The sequence below is a fragment of the Canis lupus genome, chromosome 2, assembly GCF_011100685.1.
Source record: "Canis lupus familiaris isolate Mischka breed German Shepherd chromosome 2, alternate assembly UU_Cfam_GSD_1.0, whole genome shotgun sequence".
NCBI lineage: Eukaryota > Metazoa > Chordata > Mammalia > Carnivora > Canidae > Canis > Canis lupus.
Genome location: NC_049223.1, coordinates 68,063,823 through 68,087,545, shown reverse-complemented (window position 1 = coordinate 68,087,545; position 23,723 = coordinate 68,063,823). Strand labels below are relative to the sequence as shown.

At 42.6% G+C, this 23,723-nt stretch overlaps 1 protein-coding gene across 12 annotated transcripts in view; it reads right to left on the bottom strand.

The window, feature by feature from the left end:
* Positions 1-9,658: 9,658 nt before the first annotated feature.
* Positions 9,659-23,723, bottom strand: part of ZBTB8OS (zinc finger and BTB domain containing 8 opposite strand) — a 23,347-nt gene continuing 9,282 nt past the window's right edge. For 3 of the 12 annotated variants that reach the window (XM_038531211.1, XM_038531209.1, XM_038531210.1), the window contains 6 exons: positions 18,914-18,938; positions 18,519-18,640; positions 18,008-18,090; positions 17,002-17,054; positions 15,321-15,357; positions 9,659-10,521 (listed from right to left, as the gene is read on the bottom strand). In XM_038531211.1, the coding sequence (XP_038387139.1) occupies positions 10,330-10,521; positions 15,321-15,357; positions 17,002-17,054; positions 18,008-18,090; positions 18,519-18,640; positions 18,914-18,938 (512 nt within the window). In that variant the 3' untranslated portion in view covers positions 9,659-10,329. Of the gene's footprint in view, positions 10,522-11,344; positions 11,832-15,320; positions 15,358-17,001; positions 17,055-18,007; positions 18,091-18,518; positions 18,641-18,913; positions 18,939-21,071; positions 21,127-23,723 lie in introns of those variants that run through there. The other 9 variants (XM_038531217.1, XM_038531215.1, XM_038531220.1 and 6 more) reach the window with 9 other exon arrangements.

Below are 23,723 nucleotides of genomic sequence, written 5' to 3'. Positions count from 1 at the left end.
GGTTTCCCTCTGTCCTCCTCATATAGATGCCGTGAGGGACATTCAGACCATTTGACCATCCAGTTTACTGGTTCTCAACCTTAGGAACATATTAGCTTTTGTGAAATGTCAAGATACTGTATATGTTCCCTTATTTAAAGTTCTTATTAGGATAAATAATGACACTAAATTATTGGTAGTTTTAAACTAGTCCAGTTTTACTTTGGGATGCATTTGGATTTTATTTGATTACGGGTATTGCATTCTGGGAATTCACACAAAATTGCAAAGTAATAAAAACCTGCATTAGGAATATGTGCCTGAAATACTATATCCTGAAATTTTACAAGCTTTAATGTTTTCTTTGTTTCTGAAGAAGGAACCAGAACACTCTCTAAATACGATGGAACTTAATTGCTACACATTAGAATTCCATCAGTGAATTGAATTAAATCATTTTTTAAAAGATTTTATTTATTTGAGAGAGAGTAGAAGCAGGGGGAGTGGAAGGCAAAGGGAGAGGGAGAAGCAGGCTCCCTGCTGAACAGGGGATCCCAGGCCCCCAGGATCATGACCGGAGCTAGAGACTGATGCTTAACCAACTGAGCCACCCAGAGGCCCCAAATTAAATCATTTTTTATTCAAGTTAAATGTCATACTGGAGAGGTAGGACTCAATACTGAGATGTGTTAAAGAAAAGAAGGCTGAGGACAAATTTGGAAACAAAAGTAAATTTCTTCCTTCCTTCTTCAAATATTGCCATTAAAAAGTTTTGTTTTGGGGACGCCTGGGTGGCTCAGCAGTTGGGCATCCGCCTTTGGCTCAGGGGGTGATCCTAGAGTGTCAGGATTGAGTCCCACATCCAGCTCCCTGCATGGAGCCTGCCTCTCCCTCTCTCTCTGTCTGTCATGAATAAATAAAATCTTTAAATTTTTTTTTTTTTTTTGCTTTTTAATAAAGTGGCTTTTGAGTAGAGTACAATCCTCATTCCCATCTTTAAGGTTGTGCTTGCAATTCAAACACGATAGGTATATCCCTTCACAGTACTGTATACACAGACTCCATGGCTCAGTCTCCTCCAAATCATCCAACAGCGAAGTGGCACTTCTTGTGCATAGTTCAAAAAGATTAAATGCTGAAGGAAAATGGAGATACTGTGCTTTTGTTAGGTATTTTGAGTTGGCTTAACTTTTTTTACCTCTAGAGGAAAAAAAAAAAATCCATGAGGAACACAACAGTGGAAGCGGCGCCTAGAAGTACTGGCACTAGTTTCTCCATATCCCCCCTAACCATCAGGAACATTTATTTGAGCTTAGGTGGGTGACCCGCCTGGCTTTCTATCTTCTTTTCAGGGAAGACTACAGCAGTGAGTAGTAGGAACCTCCCTTTTCCTTTACAGTCCTGTTTTCCTCTACAACTACTTTTTTCTGGAAAGTTATCAGAGTCCCCAGCTAGACCCTGGGAGAGGCCCCGACCTACCAAACACCCCGAGGCTAGATTTTTGGGGGGAACAGAAAAGTCTGCCCTGCCACGTGGGTGCCCAATTAAAGAGCCCACATTTGGGGGATCCCTGGGTGGCTCAGCTGTTTAGCGCCTGCCTTTGGCCCAGGGCGTGATCCTGGAGACCCGGGATGGAGTCTGACCTCGGGTTCCCTGCGTGGAGCCCGCTTCTCCCTCTGCCTGTGTCTCTCTGCCTCTCTCTATGTCTATCATGAATAAATAAAAAATCTTAAAAAAAAAAAAACCCACATTTGCCGAGTGTCTACTGGATCCCAGTCCCCTGAGGTAGGCATTTGCGCGGGCCCCATTTTCGAGGAACCAGCCAAGAGGGTCCCTGCCTGCGTGCAATCTAGAAATCAAACTCAAGCCAGCAGGAGGTGACAGCCGACTTTATTGAAGGTAGAGAGAGGGTGCCGGTACAGAGTGTCTGGGAAACTCCGGAGAAGAGAGCCCTCGTCTTTGCTTGGGGTCTGGGGTTTTTATTGAGGACTGTGCTCTGGTGCACGGTCCTCCCAGGCGTCCGGGAACCATTGCAAGACGGCGAGGGCGCAGGTGGTATCCCTTAGAGCCGGGGGTCTTGGCCTGGAGCAGTCCAGCGCCAGTCAGGAATGCGCAGCTGATAACTTCCGCAGGTCATTTTCTGCTCCTCAGATGTTACCTGCTCTAATGAAACCAATTCCTAACCCTTACAAGGACACACTATCTGCATGATGAAGCATGTGTAAAATGGGGGTGCACGTCCCAGCAAGAATGGAATTAGAAAAGGAACAAAAAGCAGACTTTATGGAGTGCTTCAGTTTTCCTGACTCGGAAGGAGCAAACGGGCTTGGGAAGTTGAATGACCCCAAGTCTCCCTGACAGACGGCGGGGCAGCGATGTGAGCCCATGCGATGGGACACCCCCGGGTGCCGAAAATCGTGGCCAGGCCAGAACGGCTAGTCTAGTATATCCCGACTCCCGGTTCCCATCCTGCGGCGTCTGCGACAAAGCGTTTCACTGCCTCGGCGTCCCCGACACTCACGTACAGAGGACGCCGGGACTCAGCCGCAGCGCTCAGCCAGCCAGGCGGCTCGGAGAGGCGGGCCCTAGCGGCCAATGAGAGCCTTGGGTGCTCCGGGCGTCCGCAGCCGAGCCAATAGGAGCCGGGCAAGGGCACCTGGGGCGGGGCCGGAGCCCTCTATTGGCCAGAACTCCTGCCACTCCAGAACGCCCGCTGTCGGACTCGGCCAGGACCTTGCTGCCCTCTCCTGCTGCAGTTCCTCGAGCGTGCCTGCCCTTCCTCTTGTTCTTTGCTCCTCCTCCCTCACTCCCTTTCTTTTTAGGGGGTCATGACTCCCTAAGAGAAACACTTGAGCGACAAATATTTTTAACGTGCCAGCCGTGAGGTAGGTGCTATTATGGCAGATAAAAAAACAGCCTTAGAGTGAAAAGACTTGGCCAACACCCGAATCGGGAAGTTTCCAGAAGAAAACTGGAAGCAGAGCCCCTGGCTCCTACCTTTAGGTACACATTGGAAGGTTAGGCATTTTAAATGACTTGGGGAACCTTGTGACGTGCAGAGCAGGGGAATGAAATGAGTGGAGGAACTTGACATTGCAGGTAGGGAGATGTACGCAGGGCCAATAACAATGTGAGGTGGAAAGTACCAAGTGCTGGAAGTTTATCCATTTGTTCATTCAACAGCTGTCTTTTTGGTTTTAAAACCAGTTTGGTTTTTTTTAAGATTTTATTTATTCGGGCAGCCCCGGTGGCACAGCGGTTTAGCACCGCCTGCAGCCCAGGGTGTGATCCTGGAGACCCAGGATCGAGTCCCACATCTCCTGCCTGTGTCTCTGCCTCTCTCTCTGTGTCTCTCATGAATAAAGAAATAAAAAATATATATATAAAAGATTTTATTTATTCACGAAAGACACACACACAGGCAGAGACACAGGCAGAGGGAGAAGCAGGCTCTATGCAGGGAGCCCAACGTGGGACTCGATCCCGGGACCCCAGGATCAGGCCCTGGGCCAGAGGCAGACACTCAATCGCTGAGCCACCCAGGCTTCCCTCAACAGCTATTTTAATATCTACCATTTGCAGCCTCCTCCAAGCACAAAGATCCCTAGATGGAATTCAAATAGTATCATGTTTGATTTTACACAGAAACAAATACAGAAAACAAAAATCGTCATTTATCCCAACATACAAATAACATCTGCTGATTTTTTTTTAAGACTTTATTTATTTGACACAGAAAGAGAACATAAGCAGGGGGAGCAGCAGAGGGAGAGGGAAAAGCAGACTCCCTGTCAAGCAGAGAGCCCGAATGTGGGGCTCCATGCCAGGACACCGGGATCATGACCCAAGCTGAAGGCAGAGGCCTAACAGACTGAGTTACCCAGGTGCCCCACATCTGCTGATTTAAAAAGAAAAAGAAAAGATAAAGATGATTTTGAGCTATGCTTCAAATGGAAAGGACACAAGAGACACAATTAAGAGACACAAGGAAGGGAAAAGGGGGTTGATCAATATAACTAAGGAATGAGTGCAGGGAATGGGAGTCTAAGAGGAATCCAAGACAGCTGCAGTCTGGGGAGTGGGAGGCTAAGGGCGCTATAGATAGCAATAAGGAATATGGAATTTGGATATGAGAATATGACATTAAGGATCTCTTCCTAAGGAGCATGGCGCCAAGAGCTTTGGAATCCAGGAGACCTGGATTAAGTGTCACTGAAACAGACCACTAAAGATAGAAGGTTGAAATAAGGTATATAATAGAACCAGAAGCCAGTTCCCTTGCTTAAGGAACAATTTAAAGGGGAGTTGTGACTTCATATATTGACTTCAGAGCTTCATGCAGCAATGTATCCGAATTTTTAGAACATGGTCTAAGTATCTTTGGAATTTTTTTTAAAGATTTATTTATTTATTTATGATAGACAGAGAGAGAGAGGCAGAGACTCAGGCAGAGGGACAAGCAGGCTCCATGCCTGGAGCCCGACACGGGACTCGATCCCAGGACTCCAGGATCGCGCCCTGGGCCAAAGGCAGGCGCCAAACCGCCAAGCCACCCAGGGATCCCAGTATCTTTGGAATTAAAAGAACCCAGTAAAGCTGGGATCAAGCAGGTGGGATGAGTCCAAATAGCTTCTGAAATGTGAATTTCCAGTTATTTTGAAAAAAGACAGGACCAGGGTACCTGGGTGGCTCAGCTGGACATCTGTCTTCAGCTCAGGTCGTGATCCGGCTCTGTGTTCAGTGGGAGCCTGCTTCTCCCTCTCCCTGCCACTCCCCCCACATCCCCACTTGTACTCTCTCTCAAATAAATAAAACCTTAAAAAAAAAAAAGGACAGGGTTGGCAAGTAAGAATCTGGGCGACAGAATAGACAGATCTAAAGAACATAAAGTAGATTTGTGGTTGCCTAGGGCTGGGAGGCAGCAGAGGTGGGGAGTGCTTAAAATAGTAGTGAGTTTCTTTTGGGGCAAAAATGTTCTGAAATTGATTGCGATGACAATTGCACAACTGTGGATATATACTAAAAACCACTGAATGGTACATTTTCAGTAGGCGAATTGTATAGTATGTGAATTATATCTCACTAATGTTATAAAAACAATCAGGATAAAAAAAATCAAAGGTAGGAACTGGTTAATTAAGTGAAATTAGCTAGTGGGTCACAGTGGGCTGCACTGGTCCCAAGAGGGCTCTGAAGGCGCCAGGGGGAACAAAGGTAAAGGCAGAAACAAAATTGCCCTATAACTTGTTCATCTCTCTTCCCATTACACCCTTGAATACGTAATACTGTGAGCTACAAGGGGATCAGGAAGGGACACATAGGAGGGAGCTCCTTAGAAAAAGGGCAGCTGGTTTGGCATAAAGATATGTGGACAGTTTTTGAAGATGTTTGTTCAATTCGTATGTGGAAGAAAGAAAACATTAAACAGGAAAAACCTGGAGCAGAGAAGCATGAAAGGAAAAGAGGTCTAAAGAGAAAACTGAAGAGGAAGCAGCAAAAAGAAGTGGCTTTTCTGCCCTTCTTCATAAATACAGACCTTAGCAGAATAGCACTGTTTACCAGGATTGTCTCTAGGCTGGCTGTGGCCCCTAACCAAACTCTGTGGACGTGTTTTTTTTCTTTTGATTTAATAAGGAGAAAGAGTAGGGAGCTGTTGGCATTTATGCTTGTCAAAGTAATACTAGCCCTCACTTATAGAGCATTTACTTTGGTCAGGTGTTATCCTAAGAGCTTTATGTGTATATTTGTTTAATCCTCTCAACAACCCTACAAGTACTATCATTATCACTTAAAATTAAGGCACAGAGTGGTAAAGCAAGGTGTTCAAAGTGGACATTAGTAAATGGCAGAACCAGGACTCAACCCCCAGTGATCTGGCTCCAGTTTGTGCTATTAAACTACATACCCCATATCCTCAAAATAACATTAGCACCGTTGTTTAAATTACACAGCTCCAAGTATTCCAAAATGACAATCCTTTTTCTTCATTTACAAAATAAAGTTCTTAACTACTCTATCAATGCGGGACCATTGCACAGCATCCTGGTTGTGACAGTAGTCATCCTCCTCATTTTACAGTTGAGAAGACTAAGCCTCGGAGAGGTTGAGGACATTTCCCAAAGTCATACAGTTCATGAATGACAGGGATCACATTGGAATCTAACTCTATAATGTCCTTAACGTTTATACTGAGAAGCAGTTTTAAAAGGACACACATTGGGGCACCTGGGTGGCTCAGTTGGTTAAGCATAGGACTCTTGTTCTTAGGTCAGGTCCTGATCTCCGGGTTGTGAATTCAAGCCCCATATTGGGTTCCACACCCAGCATGGAGCCTACCTAAAAACAAACACACACCACACACACAGTTGTGTATTTATTTGGCAGGGAGAGGAAATAATATCCACTATTCTTTACTGTCTTGTCCTACACAAAACAAATGTTTTCTACAGTTCAATTGTTTCTGGGGTGTTTGGGTGGTTCAGTCGGTTAAGCATCAGCTCAACTGCTGAGCCACCCAGGTGTCCCATAAGCATCCAACTCTTGATTTCGTCTCAGGTAATGACCTGAGAATCATGAACATCAATCAAGCCTTAGGTCAGGATCTGCACTGAGTGCAGTCTGCTTGTCCCTCTGCCTGCCTCTCTGCTCCTCCTCCCTTTGAATATATAGGTCTTTAAAAAAAGTAAAAAAGAGGGATCCCTGGGTGGCGCAGTGGTTTGGCGCCTGCCTTTGGCCCAGGGCATGATCCTGGAGACCCGGGATCGAATCCCACATCGGGCTCCCGGTGCATGGAGCCTGCTTCTCCCTCTGCCTGTGTCTCTGCCTCTCTCTCTCTGTGACTATCATAAATAAATAAAAATTAAAAAAATTAAAAAAAAAAGTAAAAAAGAATGTTTTTGCTAAAGAGCATTAGCTTTTGAACTTTTAGGGTAAGTGCCAGAGAAAATGGCACAATCTTTGTCAGTCATCTTTTCTTGGGTTGTATCTTCCAAATATCACCCAAACATTGTCTCCTTATATATAAAAGGAGTAATAGCTGCTATACTAACCTTACAGAATTATTACCTGAATCAAAAGAACATAAATGTGACTTGTTATGTATTAAAGGATACTGTATAAAGACAATGAACAAAATCCCAAATCTGTCCTTAAGAGCCAAGTAGCTTAAGATGTTACTAATTTCCTTATTTGTAAAATGCAGGATAAGTGTACCACATACAGAAATACTGGAAGGACAAATGGGCAACATACTGAAAGCACATGGGAAAGTATTTTGTACAGATGAATCCTGGATATGTGTTTATGACAAAATATGTTGTCCTTCTTTCTAAGAGTACTTTCTTGTACTTCCAGAATTTGACATTATTCATTTTATAGGTAAGAAAATAAAAACGATTCATAGTACATTAGATGGGAAACAACACTGATAAAGTACTATAGTCACTAAATTCTGTGGTGTTTGCTCTGGAAAAAGTTTTGGAGGAGATCCTTCGAAAAGTTCTGGGCTCTGGGACTGGGGGCACTGTCCCTTTAGACCTTCTCTCTGGACCTCAGTCACACCATCTCTAAAATGGGCATAACATCTCCCAACCATTTAATGAACTGTTTTCTGGTTTCTTAGGTGAAGAAATAAATCATCTGGGAACCCTCCAGCCTTCTGAAGCTCAGGCTTCAGAAGCAGGGAGGGGTCAGAACTATAGTTCACTTGGTGCACATGCCCCACTTTGAAGAGGGTATTAAATTGTTCTTTTCCCACCCTTTTTGAGCATTCTCTTCCAAAGTCCAAGTGGTAATAGCAAGGTGGAAACAAAATTAGCAAGAGTGAGCCATAGGGACACATAACCACCTCTCCCGCTTGGAGGAAGAAGCATCAGAGAGAAAAGGTCACGATGCCACAATGACTTTCCTGGAAAGCCACTGCCATGAGACACACCACTGTACTCATGACAAAGGCCATCTGATTGATGTGAATGAGAAAATGCTGATGGTATGATTTGGACATTTCAGGCTCAACGAAAAGCTATTTCAGTAACAGAAACTTCTCAGCTCAGTTGTTTAAAATACAGTATTACAGGATAATAGAAACTTAGAACCAGAAATGAATTAAAGAATTACTGGTGGGCACCTGGGTGGCTCAATTAGTTATGCGTCTGCCTTGGGCTCAGGTCATGATCCCAGGGTCCTGGGATCAAGTCCCACATCAGGCTCCCTGCCCTACAAAGAGCCTGCTTCTCCCTCTGCCCCTCCCCTTGCTTGTGCTGTCAAATAAATATTTTTTAAAAAAGGAATCCCTCGCATTTCTAATACATAGACAAGGAAGTAGGTCCAACGTCAGAGAGCAGATGGAGGGCTAGAAATTGAGGCTTGTGACTTCCGATCTGCCCTTGTAGATCTACTCAAGGAGCTGCCCCTAGCTTCTGCCTGAATTTGATGTAGCTCCAACATGCTTAGCCCAGGGGCTGTTAGGTAGTGACTGACCATCTATTATTATATGCCATCTGGGAACGATCCTATTCAGAGGGACAAGGCTGGCAAACGCTGAACAATTATAAAATAAAGCCTTCAAATCTTTAGAGGTAACTAGGGAGGCATAGTTTAAAGATCACTGAGGGCTGGAATGGTTAGGAAGGTTTCAAGAAAATGTGACTTAAGCCATGCTTTATTTTTTTTTAAAGATTTTATTTATTTATTCATGAGAGACACAGAGAGGCGCAGAGACACAGGCAGAGGGAGAAGCAGGTTCCATGCAAGAAGCCTGATGTGGGACTCAATCCTGGGCCTCCAGGATCACACCCCAGGCTGCAGGCGGCGCTAAACCGCTGCACCACCAGGGCTGCCCTTAAGCTGTGCTTTAAAGCAGAGCTTTCTGACCAGCAACCTGTGGATGAGATTCAGCCCACCCAGAATTTGTACTCTGTGATGACCCATGGTGGATTTTTTCCCCAACAAATTTGGGAGCTTTCATATGAATATCTCAATTTTGGAGTGTCACAAAAACTGCCAACAGTAGGCCTATATTCACATTAGCAATAAGGACGCAAGCTGAGAGGTAGCTGCCCCCTTAGCCACGGCATAAATCCTCAGCCAAACACCCACACATGCGTTAATTCATTACTCCCTGACTCCGTGGGCAGTGAATGTGCTGTTCATGTTTTTGGAAAAGGAAAAGATAGCCCAGACAGAAGAATAAGAGACAAAGTGAGGATGAGTGGGTATGTTACAGGGTGGGGGAATTGCTTTGCAAAGGGGAAAAATGTGTTCCCGAGGCCAAGCCACATAACTGAAACTAGCCGAAGAGTCTGGTGAGAGCCTGGTGCAACCATCTCAGTAAATAAGCAAAAATAAACAAAGCACCTGCTGCTGGTTAAGTCAAGAATGCTTTCACAGAGGGATGCCTGGGTGGCTCAGCAGTTGAGCATCTCTGCCTCTGGCTCAGGTCTCTGCCTCTGGCTCAGGGCGTGATCCTGGAGTTCCAGGATTGAGTCCCACATCAGGCTTCCTGCATGGAGCCTGCTTCTCCCTCTGCCTATGTCTCTGCCTCTCTGTGTCTCTCATGAATAAATAAATAAAATCTTAAAAAAAAAAATGCCTTCACAGAGGGCAACACTCATTTTCCTTCTATTCAGTTATCTTCATTTTGGCAATATTTAAAAATACAAACTGCATTTTAAAATTCACATAAAATTTTTAAAAATTACAAATTTATTATAAATGAAAAGGAATATAATTTATATTGCATAATTACATTTGACTTGCTTTTAGAACCCCATTATACAGCCCTGGTGGTAAGAGGTGTGGCTATTTTTTTTCGTAGTCAAGTTTGTGTCCTACTTGGCTTAATACATCCCAAGAGTTCTTCCTATCTGGTTTCAGCTCTTCTACTGGACTCACAATATCCCACTGCTCAGCTTCACAATCAATGCCCCAAATGGTCCATGATGTTCAAAGGGGTTCATGAAGATAGCCCTATGTCAGCCTGGGAATTCATCCTAAAAAAAGGTATGTATTCATTTTAAGAGTTACTATTTAAACCATGGCTCTTGGTCTAGTCTCCATTACCTCTACTTTCTGTTAAATACCCAGAGAAAAGTATCACAGGGCTCAGAACACTTAGTAAAGCTCACAGACCATCCCTTCCTTTTAGATCAAGTTTAGCTGGCTATAATGATATCTGGCACCACCCAGTGGCAATCTTTTCTATGTATGTGTGAATAAATAGCAACTTTGCAAACTCTTGTAGTAGCAACAAAGAATGCAGCAACAGCCAACAGAGAAAAGAATAATGTTGCAAATCAAACAAAAGAAGTTTCATTTTTTTAAAGTTACCTATTTTGAAAAATTCAGATCACTTTAACATGGTTTTCCAACAACAAAGAACTTAGGGATCCCTGGGTGGCTCAGCGGTTTGGCGCCTGCCTTTGGCCCAGGGCACGATCCTGGAGTCCCAGGATCTAGTCCTGCATCGGGCTCCCAGTGTGGAGCCTGCTTCTGCTTCTCCCTCTGCCTGTGTCTCTGCTTCTCTCTATCATGAATGAATAAAATCTTAAAAAAAAAAAAAAAAAGAACTTAGGTAATTTTTAAAAAACAAAGAAATGTAGAACAATTATTTCCTTAACTATATAAATATACTGGCTTTGATATAAAGTTACATGTTGGAAGGTCCCATCTGCAAGGGTATTTAAGGTTGCTTATGGGAAAACAGTATAGTGTCCATATATTAGCGCTTTAAAAATGAGAAAAACTCAGAACTCTTTCTAGAGAAGTCTTCCAATTGTTCAACTACAATTATTTCTTCTCAGAAAATCAAGTGGTGGGGTGCCTGGGTGGCTCAGATGGTTGAGTGTCTGCCATCGGCTCAGGTCATGATCCTGGGGCCCTGGGACTGAGCCCTAGTGTCAGGTTCCCTGCTCAGCTGGGAACCTGCTTCTCCCTCAGCCTCTGCAGCTCCCCATGCTTGTGCGCTCTTTCTCTCAAATAAATAAATAAAATCTTAAAAAGAAGAAAAAAAAAATCAAGTGGAATACAGGATGGCTCTATCCGACAGCGATCTAAAACACAACCTCTCTTAGTGCATATATTGAAAATATATGTGTTGGGGCACCTGGGTGACTTACTTGGCTAAGCATCTGATTCCATCTCAGCTTAGGGTTGTGAATTCAGGCCCCACATTTAAAAAAAAAGAAAGAAAGAAAGAAAAGAAAGAAAAGAAAGAAAAGAAAGAAAAGAAAAGAAAAAAGAAAAGAAAAGAAAAGAAAAGAAAAGAAAAGAAAAGAAAAGAAAAGAAAAGTAAAGTAAAGTAAGGAAGGAAAGAAAGAAAGAAAGAAAATGTGTTAACCAATTTGGGAAAAAAGCCAAGTCTTGGTAGTAGGATTTCTCAAATTATTATTTTTCTCAAACTAGATTCCCTAAGAGTGTAGCAGATTCAGAGTCTCTTGGGCTGCTACTTAGATTACTGGTCCCTTTTGGGACCAGGCATTCCACTGGAAGGGTCTGAGCACCTGCTGCTACAGACTAAGAGATGAGAAGCCATAATTGCCACCTGAAGAATTCTTTAAAGTCTGAGTATTTGGGTAGCATGGACCAAGGCCACAACTTGATGTTCCATTTCTGACAGTCACACTTTAAAAGTTTTGTTCTGCAAATCTCCATACATCAACAGACACTGTAAAGTTTCTACCATGGGATCTTCTAAAAAGGAAGAGAAAAAACAGTTCTTCATCAGAAAGGGGTCTCAGAGGGGATTTTTGGTTTTGTTTTTTGGTATCTTAAATGTCAATGATCACAAAAACTTCTGGCTTCTCTTCATCATAGACCTGCATTGCTGAGTAGGTTATTGCCTTGACTTCAGTTCCCTAAAGATAGGGTGAGAGAAAAAACAAGAAAAGGTGAACATCAAAATCAGAATCATTAACTCTAGCAACAATTGGCAGGCCAAATTTTGCTATTATTCTGAAAAACTAAAAACCCACATGAAACAAGTAGTTACTTGTACAGCGTGCCACACTCATCTGATAATGATGCAACCCGTGCACTGGTGCGTGGTAGGAGCTGGAGCTCTGAGTCTGGCTTTGTTTCCACCTGGCTACAGAGGCTGGCTGACCCCTCCAGCATCCTTTTCCATTTACCAAATGGGGTGAGCAGAGGAGGCCAAGGTTTTCCTACTGTCTGGGTTAGGCCTCCTTCTTGAGACCTCCCACTTACAGTGTGACCTGGGCCCTAGGAGCACAGACTCCTCTCTCCTCCTCAGCTGCCTACTCACTTCACCTCATGGGGCTCTCTCTCCACATGTCTGATACATCACAATCCCCTTCCTAAGCCCAGGTTTAGAAAGAACCACAGGACTAGATGTTCTCTCGGTTCCTTCCTTCTAGAAGAGAATCTATAATAATTCCATGCAGCGTAAAATGTATCAGGCAATAGGTGACTAGCACTTGCTAGCTCTGTGGCACAAAAGAAATCTGAAGACTTCACAAACAGATTTGAAAGGCACTCACCTCTGCTTTTTTGCTCTCTGCCATAATTACCTGGTGAAACCACAACCTAAATCAAATTCAACTTTCTGCCTATGGCGGCACACAATGCTAAGGGGTAGCACCTTACATTACATCCACAGTCTCAAAGGGGTACTCTGCACTGACCAATCATCCTACACTTGCCGCTAAATTCACTTTCTCGCTCTCTGAAACAATTACTTTCCTTTTTTTTTTTTTTAAATTTTATTTATTCATGAGAGACACAGAGAGAGAGGCAGAGACATAGACAGAGAGAGAAACAGGCTCCATGCAGGGAGCTCAACATGGGACTCGATCCCGGGACTCCAGGATCCCACCCCCTGAGCCAAAAGCAGGCACTCCACAGTGAGCCACCAGGGTATCCCTGAAACAATTACTTTCCATCTTCACCTCTAGCATCCCTCTCTCATTCTCACCTTCTGGCTGTGCCTCCTAGAGAAAACAGAAGCAATGGGCAAAAACTGGCTCACCTTCCCCCATCAAATCTACCATCTCCTGCATCTGTACTCACACTAGCCTCACCTCTTGTTATTTTTTTTTCTCACCTCTTGTTATAATGAATGGTCCGTCCCCGCTCCAATCAGAAGGCTGACCCCTGAACCTGAACACACTACCCCACACCCCCCTGGCCAACTTAAGGTCTCTGCTCTGAAATTATTCTCTCCCTCTCCAGCATGATCAATTTGCCCCAAGTTCCTAGATCACTTCCACAGAGCATACACTGGTACTACAAAACCTCCTAGGTAAAACAAGACAAAACAAAAAACTTCTCCTTTCCCAACCACGTTCCCCTCTGGCTATTACTGGTTTTGTTGTTGTTGTTGTTTTAAGATTTATTTACTTATCTGAGAGACAAGAGTGAGTGAGAAGAGAGAGAGGTACAAGCTGGGGGAGAGGCAGAGGGAGGAGAAGCAGGCTCCCTGCTGAGCAGGGAACTGGATCCACAGCTCAATCATGGGATCATGACCTGAGCCAAAGGCAGAAGCTTAACCAACTAAGCCACCCAGGTGCCCCTGGCTATTAGTGTTCTATCCATACATTCCCCGTTTCTGCAAACTCTTTGAAAGAACTGTCTCAATATAGTACCTCCACTTCCCTATCTCTCATTCATTTGCTCTTTGACCCATACATCCTTCTACTGATTAGGTAAATCCATAGTCAATTGTCAATTCTCATCTCACTCAGCCTTTGAGCAGTCTCAAGAGCATGAGATATCTGGGTTTAGGGCACCCCTGTTCTTTTGCACCCCCTCATGAGGCTTTCCTTCTCTATTCCTTTTTGGCTCCATCCCTTCCAAAGTTGGTGCCCCAAAGCTCAGTCCTCTCTATATTCTCTCTTATCTACACCTCCCCCCTCCTTGATAATCATACCTAGTCCCTATGGCTATAAATATCGTCCTATTCCAGGTTGGCTTCCAGACTGAAATTTACAGATCTACCTATCTCCTGAATAAGTCATCCTACAGACAAGTGCCTCGTATGTGACATCTCCATGTAGATGTCTAATATACACTTCAAACATAATAGGTTCAAAAGCAAACTTCACTATGTCTTTTCTATTAAAATTCACATGGCCCCTTCTGCTGGTTTCTCTTCTATTTATGCTTCTCTTCCAAGGTTCCCTCATCAGGCTTCATTTCATTATGTTGTGCTTAGAGAAATCATACTGCAGCTACTAGAAGCATCCAGGACCCCCCAGTCACCCTCAACTAATTTAGGTCTCCTTGGCCTAAACACAGGGGTCAGCAAACTACAAATCATGGCCAAATCCAGCCTGACACCTAGTTTTGTACAGCCTTGCACACTAAGAATGGTTTTTACATTTCTAAATGGGGGGGAGGGGCACTAAAGACTCTCATGACATTTGAAAATGGCATGAAACTCAAATTTCAATGTCCATGAAGTTTTACTGGAATACAGCCACATTCATTCATTTATGTATTGTCTGTGGTGGCTGTAGAGATACATACAATAGAGGAGCTGAATATTGCACATGTCACTCTTGTCCCACAAAGCTTCAGACATTATCCAGCCCTTTACAGAAAAAAAAAATGTGCCTGCCCCTCTTCCGCAGATTCAACTGGTATAGAATAAAGCCACACAGGGTAGCAAACACAGAATCTGGAAATGGCACAGAAAGCAGAAGGTACTTTAGAGAACATCCAATCCAACACCTTTATTTTTTAAAAATATTTTAATTATTTATTCATGAGAGACACACAGAGAGAGGCAGAGACACAGGCAGAGAGAGAAGCAGGCTCCGTGCAGGGAGCCCGTGGGACTTGATCCTGGGACTCCAGGATCACACCTGTGCGCTCAACCACTGAGCCACCCAGGTTTCCCTAGTCCAACACCTTTAATACACGAGGAGATACGGAAGCTCACAAAGGCAATGGGACTTTTAAGTCCCACAAAATATCTGTAACAGGGCAGCCCGGGTGACTCAGCGGTTTAGGGCCGCTTTCAGTCCAGGGCGTGATCCAGGAGACCCGGGATCAAGTCCCATGTCGGGCTCCTGCATGGAGCCTGCTTCTCCCTCTCCCTGTGTCTTTGCCTCTCTCTCTTTCTCTCTCTGTCTCTCATGAATAAATAAATAAAATCTTTAAAAAAAAAATCTGTAACAAACTTGACCCTAGAACTCAAGTACTGATACCTAATCCATCAAATCAGATGTGTGAAATCAGTCTTTAAACATAATATGGTCAGAGAAGTCTGAGGAGACTTACGGCTTTACATCAATTTATTAGAACTCACTGAAGTTTACTATCATGTACTGACTTTTTGATAAGAAAGTATAAAATATTTTTAATGGCTGGATTTAAAAACATACCTGAGGGTGCTTGGACAATGAAAATTCTTCTCCCCACCTTGAGAAGGAAAATTAGAAAATGATTAAGACTTCTAAGATTTAATATTTATTTGCCCTTTACATATTTTATTTATTTATTTATTTTAAGATTTTATTTATTCATGGGAGACACACGCACACACACAGAGGCACAGACACAGGCAGAAGCAGGCTCCATGCAGGGAGCCTGACGTGGGACTCAATCCTGGGTCTCCAGGATCACACCATGAGCTGAAGGTGGCGCTAAACCGCTGAGCCACCCAGGCTGCCCAGCTGAGCCACCTAGCCTGCCCTCCTTTCCATATTTTAAAATGAGCTTTGTAAACGTGGTTAAGATATGAAAAAGCCCAAAGAGATGGGAGGGGTATAAGGAAGCTATAAATTTCAGTTTGATTGTCAGTGAATATAGCTGTTCAGGGATTTATATGCTATAGCTATTTCAACAAGGTTGATGGTTGCCATTAAAAAAAAAAAAAAAAGCCCTAGTATAGTGTGCATGTGGTAGATTCTCAATAAATGTTGCTTAATGACTATTGTTTCATTATAGAGTAACACGTCCAAAATTTTCACTGTACTCAAGGCATTGGAGAAAGCAGGTCTGAGTACTGCAGATGCAAAATACTACATACTATAATATGATCTTAAATTGGTTTGCATTTTATAACTTTTCAGGAAATGTCCATGGCCTGTATATAGAAGGCCCTAGAAAAGTACTCTCCTAGAACCTGGGATAAGTATCTTCTCTTCTTTCAACATGAATGTGACTAGAGATCATGTAGGAGAAGCAGTAGTGGTAGCAGAACGAACAGCACTTTTTTTAATTTAGAAACTTGAGAGAAGAGGGAGAAAGCAGGGGGATGGGGGGGTACAGAGGGAGAGGGAGACAGAATCCCACACAGACTCTGTACCAAGCGCGGAACCCAAAACAGGGCTGGATCCCATGACCCTGAGCTCATGACCTGAGCTGAAAACAAGTCAGGACACTCAAGCCACTATGTCACTGAGGTGCCCCAAAAGAACAAAGCTTTAAAAAAAAAAAAAAAAAGAACAAAGCTTTAAAATTCTGTTCAACCATTTATTAGCTAAGTAAATGGTTGGAGAAGCCAGATTCCTTACCCATTAAAAAATAAAGAAAAAAGGAGAGGGAAAGAATAAAAGACCTTGCTTTACAAAAAGAAAGAACTTCAACATAAAGTGGGAAAAAATAGGCTTTATGTAGAAATAACTAAAAGATAGCTTTAAGTGACTGAAAAGAATTGGGAAACACCAAGCCCTATCAAAGAGATCTAACCGAGTGTTTGCAAACTCTGGAAGGAAAAGTGTAATTTGTTAAGAGAAAGAGCCAGTTTGAACAGAGTCCAGGTGTGAGGAGAAGGATGCATCATCAATGCTTCCTGTCACCAAGCCAGGCTTCATGCAAAAAATTTTTACGCTAAAAATCAATAAGATGGGAATCAGGTCCAAGAACCAATTATCAACTTCATTCTAACAAATTTCTAATCCTCCAAAGCTGAGGACCAAAGCCCTTGCTCTTAGAGCTTAACCTGAAGATGCCACTGGACCTCTGACTTAACATTTCTGTCTTCCTACTAGGTTCAGTGAAGAATTTTAACAACTTTCCTGACTTCTATGACTTGCTACTTAAAAGATTTTCAAAACATACCCAATTGACCGTAATTTGAAATTTCTTTGATCAATTTGAAGTACCTTCACTTCCTAAAAAGGAAAAAAAAATTTAATTTTAAAAAGTGTTCATAACAGACCATCTATTAAAACATATCTAATAATTGTCAAAACTCTATGTTGTACACCTGAACTAATATATTGTAAGTCAAATATAATTTACAAAAAAATATATCTAGGTTATCCCCTTTTCTAGAAAATCACAGCATACAACTTCTCTGAAGCAAAGAAAACTAAAATGTTAAGTAGAATAACAAACTAAATATATTCCAAGGAAATAAGGTTTTTTTCTTACATATTCAAGGGAAATATTCTTGAAAAACATACAATCTAAAAACACAAGTCAAGAAATTTCTCTGTAAAATAGAATAGGATGATAAACTATTTTAATCATTCACAGCCCATTTCAATATAACATTGTAGGCTCCTGAACTCTGTAGGACAAGTGACCAGTTAGAAGAGTGTATGTAGTGGAGCTGGGAAGGGAGAGAATGTAGAGGTTGTAGAAGCCAGGAGGGCCCCTGTGTGTTAGGTTAACAATGATGTTGGAGAGCGGTTCCCTTCTCAAGGCTGGCAACAAGCAATCTCCATTTTGCTTTTCCTTTTTCATGTTAAGGAAAACTGAGAGGAATTTTTAAATTTAGGCCAACATGGCAGAGCTACTAAACTTCACATGGGACAAAGGAACATATGGGTGGTCATAAATATAGCTCAAACTTGGGAGACATAAAAAGTTTGGGTGAAGATAGCAGGTGCATTCTTATAAAACAATCCTGATTAGTGACAAATATATGGTAATATTACAAAATGCATATACACAGGCAAAGTCAGGTTAACCAAGAATCCCTGTTTTCTGCAAATCAGTATCACCTTATGTATCTGTATGGCTTGGTTTTGCCTCATGTGTTCTACTCTCAATCACTTGTCCTTTTAAAATCTGAACTAAGAACCCATTTGCTCAGTAAAAAAGAAAAATCCTTGCTTACCCGGGGTATGAAGAATTCATCAGCACTGAACTTATAAAGCCATTCATCCAAAAAGTGAAACAGAAGAGACTGTAAGTCATCTCCTACATAGGATCAAGAAGAATTATGATAGTATGATGTTTAGTAATTCTTTTTTTTAATTATTTTTAAAGATTTTATTTATTCATGAAAGGCACAGAGAGAGAGAGAGAGGCAGAGACACAGGCAGAGGGAGAAGCAGGCTCCATATAGGGAGCCCGATGTGGGACTTGATCCCTGGACCCCAGGATCACGCCCTGAGCCAAAGGCAGATGCTCAACCACTGAGCCACCCAGGCGTCCCATGTTTAATAACTCTTATCTCTGAAAATTTATTTGAATTTAAAAGTGCATGGAATTTCTTAGGCTAGCTGAAAGAGGATGAACAGGCTAATAATTAATTTTGTTGTTCTTACTATGAAAATGTACTGAAATTTGGTAGAACCCTGCACATTTGCATGACAATGTCTTCCCCAGTGAATAAATTGGTTTACCTTGGGTTTCTACTTCTACTGTTTGCAGAGGCTCCACAGTCCCAGTATCTGTCATGTAACCAAACATGGCCATTGCACATTGCTCAAATGCTTCCTCCAGAGTATCTCCCCATGCATGTAACCTAAAGAAATACATTCATGCCCTGTATAATAAAATCTACAGCAAGACAGAAAACTTGACAGCAAAGTCAAAATAAGATCAGCATGATAATACAAATCCAAAGGCCTCAATCAATTTAATGGCACAGAAACCGAGTTCTTTCGAACCATCATTTTCATGTTGTAAAGGAACCAAAACAGGAAGAGAGAATTAAAACTAGGGACATCAAGATTAAAACATCAGACTTCCTACTTAAGAACATGATTTCAAAGGCATAAATTGCAGGTGTACTCACTGGACATCTGCTGTATGATCCAAATCTGAGGGGGAGAGGGAAAAATATATAGGTCATTAAATGTGACTTGCAAATCACAAGAAAACTCTAGTTCATAATTAAGAACATTATCCTTTGGAGCACCTGGGTGTCCGCCTTCGGCTCAGGTCATAATCTCAGAGTCCTAGGATTGAGCCCTGTGTCGAGATCCTGGCTCAGCAGGGAGTCTGCTTCTCCATCCTCCACTGCCCCCCAAACCCTCCTTGCTTTTTCCTCTTTCTCTCAAATAAGTAAATTTTTTTTTTAAGATTTTATTTATTTATTCATGAGAGACACAGAGAGAGAGAGAGAGAGGCAGAGAGAGAAACAGGTTCCATACAGGAAGCCTGATGTGGGACTCGATCCAGAACTCCAGATCACACCTGGGCTGAAGGCAGGCACTTAATTGCTAAGCCACCCAGGCGTCCCTGGTCCTGTTATCTCAACAATTCACAGTATATTCTTCACTGGTATCAGGACTTCCATCAGTCCTTCCCACTTAGGCTCATAGAATATTCAAGCTAGAAGGAAGCCATGTAGCTCATTTATTGTAATTCCCTCACAAGAAAAAACCTGGGGTGCCTGGCTGGCTTGGTCTGTAGAACATGGGACACTTGATCTTGGAGTCATGAGTTCGAGCCCCATGTTGGGTGTAAAGATTATTTTTATAAAATTTTTTTAAAAAGGAAAAAAATCTGAAATCCAGAGAGATCGTGTGACTTGTTAAAGACTACTGTTGATTAGAGGCAAAGCTGGGCCTAGAATTGAGAAGTCCTGGGCACCAAGTTAGTAGACTTTGCACCATAATAGACTTTCGGTGGTATTCAAAGTTCAAATTCTTCTCTAATTCACTCGAAAATATTTCCATAGACTTAATATGTTTTAGGCACTAGGAAAGGACCAGAAGAGATGATAAGCAAGTTAAAAGAAAATGACAGGCATTAACCCTAGAAAAATGAAAGCATATGTCTGGAATGCTCACAGCAACTTTTCCCCCAAAATTAAAAACTGAGTATCCACCAATAAGAAAACAGATAAAGACACAATGCAATACTGCTCAGTGATAAAACAGTGTGACCTAATGACTCACTCATTAACATGAATCTCAAAAATATTAAATGAAAACTGCAGAACTCTCAGCACGTAACCCCTCTATCCAAAACCCCTGTGCCAAGAGTGAAACTTTAGCACAGCTGGGCTTCCAACAGCATAAGCCTTGTTCCTAGGATCACCCCAGCCCAAGCTAGACTGCCTGCTGGAGAAAGCGCTACAACCACCAGAATTTACTGTTCGCTACAGCCAAAATCTGACAATAGGCCTTTAACCTCCCTTTCTCAGAGCATTTACTAAAAAGGGCTTACCACAGTGAATATTTATCTCTTACAACTCAGCAGGGTCCTTCTCAAGGACTCCTTTGAAATGTAATCATCAGGAAGGACCCCCAGTCCCTGTGGGAGGATAGTGCCTGCTACCAAATGCTGTAGGCCTAATTGAATTTACACAGACTAACCATTTGTAATGTTTCACATCTCTGACTCTCCTGAGCCCCTGCTCTCCCCCTTCTGCATTCACCCTTGAAAGGCTCCATCACCTCTGTGCAATTTGGAATGGGCTCAGCTCTTTCTCCTACTGTAGATACTGAATAAAATCCCATTCACCACTTTAATATCCAGCTGTGTTTATTTTTGATACTCAGTGAAGAAGCCAGGCATGAAAGAATCTATACTGGGTAGTTCCGCTTGCGTGAAACTCTGAAAAACAGGCAAAATTAAGCTCTGGTGATAGAAATCCAAACTGTCTCAGAGTAAGGATGTGAAGGCTGACAGGAAAAAAGCAAAAGGGGACTTTCTAGGGTGATGGAAATGTTCTATGGTCTGATTGGAGTTTGGTTACAATCCAATGTATGACACACTCCAATGATAAATACATGTATGTATCTGTTTACCGAGGTTTTTAAAAAACATTTTATTTTTAAGTAATCTCTACACCCAACACTCAACATGGGATTCGAACTTAAAAACCTTGAGATCAAGAGTTGTATGCTCTGCCAACTAAGCCAGCCTGGCGCCCCTCTGTTTATCAAACTTATTGAACTTTACACTTAAGATCTGAGCACTTTTACTATACATGTAAATCATACCTTGATTTAAATAAAAACAAGTTAAAAGGGGGCTCCTGGGTGGTTCAGTTGGTTGAACATCCAACTCTTGGTTTCAGCGCAGGTGGTGATCTGAGGTGTGAGATTGAGTCCTGTGTCAGCTCCAGCCTCAGTGTGGAGTTGGCTTGAGAATCCTTCCCTCTCCCTCTGCCCCTCTGCACTTGCGAACTCCCTCACTTTCTAAATATAAATAAACAAATCTTTAAAAAACAATTTAAACGGACAATGACAGACTGTTACAGGCAGTAGTTCTCAGTTTTTGGTCTCAAGAACTCTTTACTCGGGGGATCCCTGGGTGGCTCGGCAGTTTAGCGCCTGCCTTTGGCCCAGGGCGCGATCCTGGAGTCCCAGGATCGAGTCCTGTGTGGGGCTCCCGGCATGGAGCCTGCTTCTCCCTCTGCCTGTGTCTCTGCCTCTCTCTCTCTATGTCTATCATGAATAAATAAATTAAAAGAATAAAAAGAACTCTTTACTCAAATATTTTTGAAGACCCCAAAAAGGTTTGGTTTATATGGGTTGTATGTGTCAGTATTAACCATTCTAGAAATTTTTTTTTTAAGATTTTATTTATTTATTCATGAGAGACACACAGAGCGAGAGAGAGGCAGAGACACAGGCAGAGGGAGAAGCAGGCTCTATGTAAGCAGCCTGACATGGGACTCGATCTTGGGTCTCCAGAATCAGGCCCTGGGCTGAAGGCGGCACTAAACCGCTGAGCCACCCGGGCTGCCTCCATTCTAGAAATTTTAACCCAAAAATTTAAAAATACTTATTAATTCATTTAAAAATAACAACAAGCACATGAGAAAATCCTCTGCATCACTGGCCATCAAGGAAATACAAATCAAAACCACAATGAGATACCATACCTCACACCAGTGAGAATGGTGAAAATTAACAAGACAAGAAACAACAAATGTTGGAAAGGATGTGGAGAAAGGGGAACCCTCTTGCACTGTTGGTGGGAATGTGAACTGGTACAGCCACTCTGGAAAACTGTGTGGAGGTTCCTCAAAGAGTTAAAAATAGATCTGCCCTACGACCCAGCAATTGCACTGCTGGGGATTTGCCCCAAAGATAGATGCAGTGAAATGCCGGAACACCTGCACCCCGATGTTTATAGCAGCAATGTCTACCATAGCCAAACTAAGGCAGGAGCCTCAGTGTCCATCAAAAAAAAATGAATGGATAGGGCAGCCCAGGTGACCCAGTGGTTTAGCGCCGCCTTCAGCCCAGGGCATGATCCTGGAGACCCGGGATCGAGTCCCACGTCAGGCTCCCTGCCTGTGTCTCTGCCTCTCTCACTCTGTGTCTCTCATGAATAAATAAATAAAATATCTTTAAAAAAAAAAAAAGGAAAAATAAGATGTAGTATATGTATACAATGGAATATTACTCAGCCATTAGAAACGACAAATACCCAACATTTGCTTCGAGGTGGATGGACCTGGAGGGTATTATGCTGAGTGAAATAAGTCAATCAGAGGAGAACAAACATTATATCATCTCATTCATTTGGGAAATATAAAAATTAGTGAAAGGGAATAAAGGGAAAGGAGAGAAAATGAGTGAAAATATCAGTGAGGATGACAAAACATGAGAGACACCAAACTCTGGGAAATGAACAAGGGGTACTGGAAGGGGAGGTGGGTGAGGGGGTTGGGGTGACTGGGTGATGGGCACTGAGGGGGACACTTGGGCAGGATGAGCACTGGGTGTTATGCTATATGTTGGCAAATTGAACTCCAATAAAAACATAACAAATAAATAAATTAAATAAATAAATAAATAAAACAAACAAAACTGGGGTACCTTGCTGGCTCAGTAAGTAGAGCATGCAACTTGTTTTAAGTTCAAGCCCCATGTTGGGGGAAGATATTACTTAAAAACAAAATTTTAAAAATAATAATAAAACCAGCGGTTTAGCGCCACCTGCAGCCCAGGGCGTGATCCTGGAGACCCTGGATCGAGTCCCACGGCAGGCTTTCTGCATGGTGCCTGCTTCTCCCTCTGCCTGTGTCTCTGCCTCCCTCTCTCTCTCTCTCTCTCTCTCTCTGCGTCTCTATGAATAAATAAATAAAATCTTTAAAAAAAAAACACTTTACTTAACATAAACTGCAGGACGCCTGGGTGGCTTAGTGGTTGAGGGTCTGCCGTTGGCTCAGGGCATGATCCCAGGGTCCGGGGATCAAGTTCCGCATCGGGCTCCCTGCAGGGAGCCTGTTTCTCCCTCTGCCTATGTCTCTGCCTATCTCTCTGTATCTCTCGTGAATAAATAAAATCTTTAAAAAAATAACATATTGCATAGCTTTATAAGAAAATAACCATATTTCCCCCAAAACTTTAGTGAGAAGAGTGGCACTTTTCATGGAAGTATTTTTTTAAAGATCTTAGTTGTTTGAGAGAGAGAGTGAAAGGAAGAACAGAAGGAGAAAGACATGCAGACTCTAAATTGAGCCTAGAGCCTAATGTGGGGCTTGATCCCAAGACCCCGAGACTACGACCTGAGCCAAAGGCAGACACTTAACCGACTGAGTCACCGAGGCACCCACAAATACTTTTAATGTCTGACTTTCAACGTGTTACATATAATATGTTGATTTAGCTGAAGTACATATATAAAATCAACCTCAT